At 40.3% G+C, this 11,595-nt stretch overlaps 1 protein-coding gene across 5 annotated transcripts in view; it reads left to right on the top strand.

Annotated features, from left to right (window-relative positions):
* TBC1D30 (TBC1 domain family member 30) overlaps positions 1-5,540 on the top strand; it is a 44,416-nt gene extending 38,876 nt beyond the window's left edge. For 3 of the 5 annotated variants that reach the window (XM_081928020.1, XM_081928022.1, XM_081928024.1), the window contains 2 exons: positions 160-216; positions 2,082-5,540. In XM_081928020.1, the coding sequence (XP_081784146.1) occupies positions 160-216; positions 2,082-2,860 (836 nt within the window). In that variant the 3' untranslated portion in view covers positions 2,861-5,540. The remainder of the gene's footprint in view (positions 1-159; positions 217-2,081) is intronic. The other 2 variants (XM_081928021.1, XM_081928023.1) reach the window with 1 other exon arrangement.
* Positions 5,541-11,595: the final 6,055 nt, after the last annotated feature.

The following is an 11,595-nucleotide window of genomic DNA, read 5'->3' on the forward strand; positions in this document are numbered from 1 at the left end:
AAGTTAGCTTCAGCTATGTGCATGAGAAAGCAAATCATGTTTTTGTGTATTCATTTATATATAGAAGAAGAAAAGAATGAAATAGTTGGAAGGATCTCATCTGACTAAAGAGCATGTCACTTATAAAGACGATGTTGATCTTTGTTTTTCTTTTGTTAGGGTCTGAAGATGATGACCCTGGGATTATGTTAGATCCCAGGGACCAGCCGAATAATGGTATTTAAAGATATCTATGCTAATCTTGGATACAATATTGGTTTCTCTGATTTTACTAACAGCTCTGGCATCCTTGGACTTGGGGTCAAATGTTCTGAATTCCCAATTGGATGGACAGTGATCTGGCATCAGAACTATCAACAAATTACAAGATTATATATGAATTGGCTGGACTTAGACCAAATATGTTTCAACGCTGATTTAGCATAAAGTGCACATACAGTCGCTGCTGATCAGTAAATACCCTTTGTGACAGTATTATCTGTGGGATGAACCATTTGAAAACTGAACTTTCACTTTACTGCTAGAGATGGGTCGTGCCTCCTAACAGTGGTGAGGAATCTTATCCCACATCTGACAGTATGGCCTTCCTGTCCCAGGCTGGATTTTCAGCTCCATCTTTCATAGGAAATACCCCATGAAATGAAATTTTGAAAATCTAAGAAATATAGTATACACAGAACAGCCATGTGGCAAAACCAAATTGATGAAGGTTTTCATTTCCCAGGATTGCCAAAGCACCTTTTCACTAACCTTAATCAATCGTCTTATATATATCCTTTGGCACTCTCTCTCTCTCGTCTCTCTGTGACTGGTTATTCTGCTGGGAAATGGTCTGTCTTGGTTACCATATTAAATTGCTGAATGTTCTTTCTATGAAATGGAGTATTTACCCAGCTGCTTGGTTATAGACACCTTTGTGTGGTCGTCGGGACAAGGCAGAGGCAGAAGGCAGAATCTAGCATGCTATTCACATAATTTAGTAGTGAAACTAAATCAGCCCATAGTATCTAATCCATCAATTTATTCATCTGTTGTGTATATGTATAGCTTCGTGATATATTTAATTTCACATTCTTGCTTTCTTTGGTCTTTATTGCCTTGAAAAGAAGGCTTGGGTTAGGATCTTCATTTTTATTTGCTTGGGATAGGTGTCAGAGAAATTTGTAAAGAGGATCACTGCTGCTCAATTAAACATATCTGAACTGTAACTTCAGTAGTAGAGTCACATAATCCTGACTGAAACTTTGGAGAGACACTGCCAGTTTAAGTGCTGAACTAGATGAATCAGGAGCCTGATTTGGTATATGTAGCTTCTTATGTACCAGATGTTTTCTCTTTAAAAGTAAATAAGTCCTACTTACCGAATGGCTTTCTTAGTTCTGAATCAACATAAAATACATTTTCCTTGCTTTCTTCAGGCTGCTAGATGCTCTGTTTCTTGTTGCATTTCCCCCCAAGTCAACAGAAACAATGGAGCCTGCTATTAAGAAAGAGAGAGACATGAGAAGCACATGGTCAAGTATCTGAGTCAGTTTTGGATTGGAAAATGCAGTGTATAGCAGGGATAGAAGGATCTTTCAACTTGTGTTCACTCGGTTACTCGTTTTTCTATTCTTAAATCATGTCCTCTACATTTCTGTAACAATCTGATTCATGAAAACTGATCATTTCAAAGCAAATTTCTCCTAATGAACACATTTTGATAATCGGTTTTGACCAATGCACACATTTTTGCAAGACATTTCCCCTCATATAATGCATTTTATGTCATTTTCGCTGATGCATATTAATGTTCATGTGCACTTTCCCCTAATGTAATGCATTTTTTAAAAAAGGTTGATTGGAGAACACCACCACAAAATTCAGATAAGTGCTAATTTTGAGGGATAGCTGTGTTTCTGTTCTCATATAATTTTCCTGAAAGTGCTAATTTGATAGACCTGCATTTAATTGCAAACTTAATTTAATTTCTCCCCCACCTGTATGTGTTTGTGTATCAGACTGGTCAGGTTTGCTTTAATGTTTGATCATTTGCCTTGCCTCATTCAATAGCATGCTTCTTAAATGTTTGTTTTCTTCAGATAAAGGACCAGTTACTAGTCTTCTGCCCTCTCAAGTGAACCATTCTCCGGTGATCAACCACCTTCTGCTAGGAAAGAAGATAAAGCCAAATAACAGGTCTTCCAAGAATGCTATTATTCATGTTCCAAATCACGCAGGAGGCAAGATGTCCCCCAGTCCCCACGAAGATCTTAAAACAAAGCTCAACTCTCCTTGGCGCACTCACATTAGGGTGCATCGAAAGAATATAGCAAGAGCCAAAGGCCAGCTAGGCTATGGAGATACAATAGGGTTAATAGAAGAGCAGAATGAAGGTGTGAAAACCAGTAGCCCCAATGGGAAAGAAGAGGCTCCAAGCAAATCTGAATCTATGGAAATCGAAGGCAGTGATTCAGATGCCCGGACTGCTGAAGGACAGTCTCCTGAACCAAGTTACAAAGATGCCAATGCCAACGTCAACGTATCAGCTGTTCAGCTGAAGCTCGAAGCTCTGGAACTTACCCAAAATGACAAAGATGACGTTGAATCAGTATCAACTTCGTTCTGTCAAACACCTCTATCCGAGTTCCCGAATTCGCCCAGTGACAGCGGGACAGTGGCAAAATCTCCCCAAGCTGCCACTACTAAACCACAAGTCTTCAGTCCTTTTCCCAGTGTCAAACCTCTCAGAAAATCAGCTGCGGCCAGGAACCTAGGATTGTATGGTCCGACCGAGAGAACCCCGACTGTACATTTCCCACAGATGAGCAGAAGCTTTAACAAGCCTGCAGGCGGTAACAGCGGGTCTAAAAAACGATGATGCATCATCATCATCATCTCAGTTTTTATTATGTGTGTGTTCGTTGTTCTGAAGGAGTTTCTGAATAATTTCATTTCTTAATTGAAATAAGGAAGATAAGTCGCAACTGGAACATAAACTGTATGATCAAAGATCTGTCTTTTTTATATATATAATGTGGAGTAGTGAAAGTACACAGTGCCACATATAGTTTTCACGTTCAAAAAATGAACATTGACTTTGAGCAATGAGAAGCTGTAACACGGCATTCAGTAATGCAGTGGTAGGACAGTTTTCCCCCTGTCAGTTCATTTAGAAGACTACCACCTTTTATGGTTCAGTGGCTAATTAACAGAGCCTTGTAGCTGCCTCTATGAAGTGCACTGAACTTCAAAATTTCAGGCAGATTAAAATATTTTTTTTAAAAAAACTGCTTCTGTATAATATATACGGAATATATTTGAGCAGCTGACACACTAGCTGTATTTTAGCATTTTCCACTCGAATGCCACTGGTGTTACCGCCTTTAATTATTTTTGATATAATAATTATCACCTTAGGTCAGGTAAAAAGGGAAGTTGAAATGCTTTCTATGACTCCATCGTGGCTCCCTAAATGATGACCTTCAGTGAGTCATGGGACTGTTGGAATATATATTTAAATCTGTTAGTTAATTTGTCACTAAAATTCCTAGAAGTATCTGGCATTAAAGACAAATCTTCCTTAGCCTTTTCGATAAGGTTAAGTCACTTTTCATGTTAACTGCTGGGCAGTGTTGTTCCACAGTGTATGTTAATTCCCTAATGTGTCAGCTTCCCGGCTGAGGAAAATTTATAGCTGTATAAGATCATAAGATGTAAGATCGTCTTTAGTGTACTAAACTTTTTTCGGCCAGTGAATGTTTTAGCAGTTTCCTGCAGATCTTGTCGCTTGCTTCTACATTTGAAGTGAAATGATCTATGCCTAACAAGCTTCAAGAGATTAGAGGTGGTTATCACTATGGAGTATTATGTAAACAATTGTTAAAATTCCAAAACTTGACAGTCAGCATGGAGAATGGGATCTCCTGTTTCTCAATCTCCAAAACACTGCAATCCCCCTCCCTCTCTAAAACATAGAATACTGCTGTGTAATAGTTTCAGTGTTCAGTGGGAATTAGTGAACAAACTAACTGTGTAGGCTTGGGGAAATTACAAACTCTGAAACAGTTTTACTCTGAAAGAGTAAGAGCCTACCTCACAGGACAAATGTAAGGACTATAAGTGCTGTGCAAAGTTAAGTGCAATAAAAAATAGCACGTGGTCCCATAACAACAAGAGTCATTTTAGGGTAATAGACAGAAGTCCATTATCTACAGAAGATGTTGTCTATATCTATCCTGTTCATAATAGGTGTGAGCATTAAGCCCAGGTGCATGAAGGAAGAGTGCACTGATGATGAATCAATCCTACTTAAAATTTGTAGAGTTCTCTGTTACAGAAGAGCTCCCAAGTCTACACAGTCTTCCATTATCCTTTAGTTGAAGTTCTCTGAATGGGTAGCATCTCATCCTACAATCCACAGTTGGTTCAGGAAATGTATACCCACACAGCACAACAAGAATCCTCCAGACTTCTCTAAGTAATAGCTCTTAGGTTGCAGTCCTGAACAGACTTACCTGGAAAGTAGGTCCAGTTGAACGCAGTAGAACTTACTTCTGAATAGACATGCATGCGATTGTGCTGAATGTGTAACTCTTATGTTTTCAGCGAACAGATAAACCAGCACAGAGAAATAAAGTATCAGTACAGAATCTAAAGTATCATGCACCTAATTTTGGTTTTCCCATGATTTCTGAGCAGCAGTCTACATGCTTCACAGCAAGCCAGTTATGAACCTGAGGAAGGCTCAAAAACAGTTTGTGATATGGCCCCAGGTGGGCAACCTTTTAAAAATAAAAATAAAAAATGCTACTGTGTCGGCTTGTCCAATGTACTTATTTGGGCATCAGCTGCTGATTCTCCAGTATCATACAAAAGGCATAGGATTTGGTCCTCAAAACACTCTCCCAAAACCAATTTGGATTCCAACTTTATTTTGGAAACCTCTGTAGTTTCCTACCCTGAAAGACAATTATGTCCTTCGCCGTGTGAATTTTTCAGAGCTAACATTTTGTCCACATTAAATATTTCTGTAAAAATGATTTCCCCCCATTCCTAAAGGAGTAATGAAAGCAGCTAAAAACTAAGCTAAAATTATATCCAAGGTTAGCAGTTTGCAAGCCCATAAAGCATTCTGAAATTGCTTGACACCCCATTTACTCCAATGGAAAGCACTAGAGGAAATCTTATTTGGGACCTACCCTGTGCATGCACACAAGACGTTTCAGAGCTGTCTGACGCTGAGGTCATTGTCTTATGTGGAATTCTGCACGGATACTAGAGCCTTCCCCTGTCCCTGCACATCAATAGGAACAGCTAGTTTTGGCATGTTGTATCTACCTTTACATTATGATGACAGGTAGTTCTGGACCCATCACTGTTGCCACCTGAGTGATGCCAGTAAGAAACTGAAATAACTTACTGGGTCTGCCTGCCTTTTGTGCGCTGTGATTTAAGATACTTTGGTGTTAAACTTTGTATCTTTGATGTATACAATGTACTATAGATATTGTAACATTATAAATATATACAGGATAATATATACAGGATGTATGAAATGGTGTCTTTGTCGGAGAAGTTTTATGTGTGTTTGTGTCTGAGTCTAATGGGTATAGTCGATGCCATTTTCTGTCTTGTAGATTAAATAGGACTTACCAATAATGCATTTTAAATATTAATAATAATGAGTTGCCTCCAATTTCTGGCAGTAAGGCAGGGTTTCCAAATCTCAAATATTTTTAACAAAACAAAAATGCACAGCCCATGATTATCCATGCTGTGTGCATGATCTGCAAATGATCTCTTGTAGATAAATATTTGAATCCGGATGCCTTTCCCTAGTATACAGAATACACTAGATGATATGATATTGTAAAAACAACAGCAACACCCTAATTACTGTGCCTGTGATGAAAGAGAAACCAGTTCCTTTGCAATGCTCTCAACAACTTTAGAGTCTCATGAGCACATTATAAGAATGCATTGAAATGAATCATCTGTGCAACTTGTTCAGAGGCGATCCTTGTGAGCTGATAAGCTGCAGAAAAAAAGTATCACTGTTGGTCAAAGCAAATGGTTGTGTACTGTTCCTTCCATTGTGTCAAAGAATGTCGTGTACAACAATATAATAAAATTCACACACACACACACACACACACACACAGTTAATTAGAAGCACTTCAAATTAATCCAAATGGATGTTGTATGTTTACATGCAACTTGTGGCTCTAGCTGCCATAAGTGAAGCTATGCAGAGCATAGTTCCGCACAGTTAGTCATCACATTGCAGCCAATACTTCAGGATCCCCTTCCCCCCATTTCTGTGTTTTGTTTCTGTTCTTATACGTGTTGCAGATTTGCTTGTGTCTTGTATGTCATCCTTCGAAGTTTGTTTTAATTGTTATACTATTTGTGTGGTACAGGAATGCAGCAAATGATACACAAATACACCAGTCAGTTGATAAAATGTTCAATTTGGGGAATTTAAGAGTGTGGACTTCAATGTGATTCTTTGTTTTGAAGGGGAAAGTGTCTCATCTTTGAATTAGTACATTTGTTCACGCAATTATATTAATGGTCGTACACGTGTACACCAACTCTTGAGTGCTTAGTGCAGATAGTTGATAATAGTTTATGTATATACAAATCAATTGCCTTGTATCCAAAATTAGCTGCATGGTGTGAGCAGTCTGGGTGGAGGGCTTTGATAGTGCAAGGACCTGTCAAGGGTTTAGTGCATCTGAATGCATTCTGCATATTACACTCCTTTCTTCATTCCTGATCCACTGCTGCAAATCAACCCTGTTTTGACTACACCTTGCCTCTTAGGAAGTTGTGTTGTGGGACGTCTGGAAGCGATGCCTTGGCATGCATGTATTCTGGAATTTATTTATTACTTTTTCAACTGAAGCTGCCAAGAGCACTATGACCATTGTCAGTAAAATCAAAGCCTGCAAAAATAATAAAAGTAGAGTTATAAAGCTAGCTTCTGAAAGAAAGCACTGGAAAAAAATAGTGTTCCGTATGGACTTGGTACCTGGCAAACCATCATGGAGAAGCTGTTCGGAGCTGGAGTGTCATGACAGAGAAAGTCCTGTCTTAACCCACCTTGCTAATGGTAGCAACAGAACGAGAAGGCTTTCATTTGGAAGGTGTTCCATAACTTTTTCTGCTATGGCACCTCAACTCTGAATACTGTCCCCAGGATGGTTCGCCTGGGTTCAAGTCCATTGTATTTTAGGCTTCAGATGAAGATGGACCAGGAGCCAATGTAGTACAGTCGTACCTTGGAAATCGAATGGAATCCATTCTGGAAGTCCGTTCAACTTCCAAAATGTTCGGAAACCAAAACGCAGCTTCTGATCGGCTGCAGGAAGTTCCTGCAGCAAATTGGAAGCCCTGTCAGACGTTCGGCTTCCAAAAATAGTTTGCAAACTGGAACAGTCACTTCTGGCAATCGGGAGCCAAAATGTTCGAGAACTAAGCTGTTTGAAAACCAAGGTACAACTGTAGTTTTAAAACTGGTGTTTTGTGTTCTATTCTCTTGCTCCTAGTTAATAATTTTGCTTCTATATTTTGAATGAACTCCAGTTTTTAATTGTCCCAGTTAAATGGAGTTCATTCAAAATATTGCCACCCCTCTCCCGTTACCTCTAGTGTATTATCAAGCAATTAACGTCAACTACCACATTTTCTCAGCTCAATTCATGACAGTCAGAGCTGTATAAGAAATCATTCAGAGCTTTATTGTGCATGCATTCAATATGGAAAGCGTGCTCTTCTGCTATTTCTAAATCAAATTGTCTATGCAGCCTGCATCTTTATAGACCCCCCCAAAGGTTTCCAAAGATACAGAAGTAAAGCAAAATTCTGTTGTTTAGGGGGGCAGAAGCAATTGTTAGTGGGGAAAAAAATAATTTCCCACTTGATCACTAGATGCCACTATTGGTCTACACACAAACCACTTTGCAGTTGCAGAATGCTGGTGTTTGTTTGCAGAGATATAATGGAAGCTCCAAGAACTTTTTCTATATGAGTTTAATCTAACTCAGGTGTATTCATGTGCTGCTATGAAAAGAGCTGGCTATCTTGAAAATTACCATACAGTGTTCATTCTTTCGTCTTTAATGGAAACAGTAAGGCGAGACATTCCTTTGTATTGGATTCAAATGTTTCGGATGTGAAGGTGTTGTCTTCACTGAACTGTTCATGCAAACTCTTAAAAGGAACTCACAAAATATTGGGGGGAATATGATTCTATTGAGGCTGCAGGTTGTGGTGTTGCATGCTAAACACTTGTGGAGTGTGTGCGCTACAATTTTCAAAAAAAATATATTTTAAACTGTTGTAGCTCCAGCAATGTTGTTCCTTAAACAAGAAAGAAGAAACTGTTATTGTTTACCCAAACTCCAAACATGCAATTAAAGTGCCTTCCACACTAGATTATTAGCTCCTAAAACTGGGTAGTAAATATCATTTTCACTTTGAGAAACCTGCTTAGGCTGGGTGACGAGCAGTATTAAGCAGCTCAAGCTGCTTCTAATAATAATTGTAGCAATGGAAAAAGCTTTACTTTCTCTTCCACTACATCCTTCTGCGTTAGACACTGCAGACCTTCTGCCAATTGACAGTACTCTGATGGGCTAAAGTAGATACCCTAAACACATTTAGTGGTGAGTAAGCCCCATGCCATAATAGGGCATGTCAATGTAAATACACATAGGATTGTACTGTCAGTCTAAGGTATTGTCCTTTAAAACCTTGTAGCATAATCCTAAGCACGTTTACTCAGCTGTAAGCACTGAGATCAACAAGATTTTAACAATGTAATCCTAACACATGCTTCCTCTGAAGTAAATGCCACTAATTTCTGAGAGTGGGAAACACAGACCTGACTAATGGAATGTGCACTTTTTCAAGACTTGGAATCAGAATTGCAGAGTTGGAAGGGACTATGGGTCATCTAGTCCAACCCCTTGTATTTCAATGGGGCTTATTCCCACGTAAGTATGCATAGGATTGCAAACTAAATTATAGAATGGCAGCTATAATCTAAGCCACAAGGACTAATAATACATATAATAATTCATCGTTTTATTATATATTCTGTCTTATCTGCAATGACACCTGCAATATTTAAGAACGTTAAACTATTTTGACACACAAGAACCTAACTGATCCATTAATTTCAGTGAGTCTACTCTGTGCAACACTTGGCTGGATGCACAACCCAATTAAAAGCATCACCATAGCTCTGTAAGAAGCCACCAAATAAAAACCCCTTGCAGTTCTGCCTAGAAATGTTTCTGGGCTTGGCCCCCCATGGCTTTCTTAGGTAGGTGTTGCACAGCTGCAAAGCTACTGCCAAGGGCCAGGTAGATGCCTTATTCACTTACCCACCCTGACAGATGGTGAAATCCTTTTTGGGATGGCTGTTCTGACATTAAGGAGCATAGGGTTGCCATATTTCAAAAAGTGAAAATCTGGACACAATAGCTGTTGAGGTTTTTTTGCAGGGGGTGGGAGTGGTAAGCAGGCAAAGTTATCAAGCTTTTGTTTTTAAAGAGTTTTGCGTTGTGGGTTAAACCACCGAGCCTAGGACTTGCCGATCAGAAGGTCAGTGGTTCAAATCCCAGCGATGGGGTGAGCTCCTGTTCAGTCCCAGCTCCTGCCAACCTAGCAGTTCAAAAGCACATCAAATTGCAAGTAGATAAATAGGTACCGCTCCGGCGGGAAGGTAAACTGTGTTTCCATGTGCTGCTCTGGTTTGCCAGAAGCGGTTTAGTCATGCTGGCCACATGGCCCGGAAGCTGTACGCCGGCTCCCTTGGCCAATAAAGCGAGATGAGCGCCGTAACCCCAGAGTTGGTCACGACTGGACCTAATGGTCAGGGGTCCCTTTACCTTTTTATAGCCTATAGGTTAAGATCAGTAGCCTGAACAGGACCAGCGCTAGACCATGGTGGTAAAGGATGCAAGCAATTGAGTGCAGGTTCGGACCTACACAACCTTGCAAAGACCCCTTATAGAAATGGATGAGAACTGGAAAACCGCACACATTTTTTCCGTAGCGCAGGGGCAGTGGATTTCTACTGCAGAAAAAGCATGAAAGTATCAAAACAAAGGCCCTGCTTTCCTGCATGTGGTCTGTGTAAGTGAAGATATTTGAGAAAGCACCAGATAGTGAATTCAAGGAAACGGAATTTACTTCCATGTGTAATCATTCTCAGATTCTCTCTCTCGGTCTCCCCGCATCCCAAACCCCCCACCCCAGATGAGTCAGTATCTCTTTTAACGTTCCCGAGTGCCTCGGTGAAACACAGTGTTTATCTAAGTTCCCAATCCAAATTGGGGGGCCTCCCCCGCCAAACCAGAATGGCTCAGCCACGGATGTGATCTGTTCTATAATAAATGAAATGTCGAGCTGACACACTTGCAGAAACCACACCAAGATGAGAAGTGACTTCTCGCCTACTCCACCCAATACAAAAATGTCCGACCTATTATTCTAGTATATTTTTACCATATGTATGTGTGCCTGTATCTTTCGCTGCTGCCTGTTATTGCCATCTGTGATTCAGGCTGAGAGCAATAATATGCACTCTCTTATGTCAGTGGGTTGGTGGGAGCGTGGAAAAGAAATTAACATGTGGCCAGTTGCTATATCTAGAGACACGGGGACATATGTATTTGTGCCTCATTCCTTCTTTTGTCTTGCTCTGTGCCTGCGGACAGCCCTACCGTTAGGCAGAGTTGAGGCAGCCGCCTCAGGCGGCAGGTTTGGGGTATCATGAAAGGGCAGTGCATTGTTAGTTAATGTGTTATCATTGTATTTTACATTGTTGCATTGCAGGGGAGAGACAGTTGTGCTTGTGGGATAGAGAGGTGACATGATAAAAGTAGGCATGGCGCAGAGAAAATGGATAGAGGGACGTTTTTCTCTTCTCTGACAACACTAGAACTTGCGAACATCTAATGAACCTGAATGTTGGACAGACAAAAGAAAGTACTTCACTTAAATAAACTACAGAATTCACTCCCAGAAGAGGCAGTGATGCCCACCAACATGGATGCTTTAAAAGAGAATTGGATAAATCCACGGAGCATAAGACTATCAATGCCTGTTAGCCATGACGGTTATTCTTCCTCCACTGTCGGGGCAATATGCTTTTGAATGCCAATTTCTGGGACTTAAGGGGAGAGTGCTCTTGTGCTTGGGTCCTTCTTGCAGACTTCCCATAGGCATCTCATTGTCCACTGTGAGACCAGGATGCTGGACTAGATGGGCCACTGTAGTAATCATAATAATCATAATAATCATAATGATAATCATAATTTATTATTTAACCTAGCCCATCTGGCTGGGTTTCCCCAGCCACTCTAGGCAGCTTTCAACAAAACACTAAAATACAATAACCTATTAAACATTAAAAGCTTCTCTAAACAGGGCTGCCTTTAGATGTCTTCTAAAAGTTTGGTAGTTATTTTTCTCTTTGACATCTGGTGGGAGGGCGTTCCACAGGGCGGGTGCCACTACTGAGAAGGCCCTCTGCCTGGTTCACTGTAACTTGGCTTCTCGCAGTGAGGGAACCACCAGAAGGCCCTCGGTGCTGGACCT

Source organism: Podarcis melisellensis (genome assembly GCF_964234715.1).
Source record: "Podarcis melisellensis genome assembly, chromosome: 10".
NCBI lineage: Eukaryota > Metazoa > Chordata > Lepidosauria > Squamata > Lacertidae > Podarcis > Podarcis melisellensis.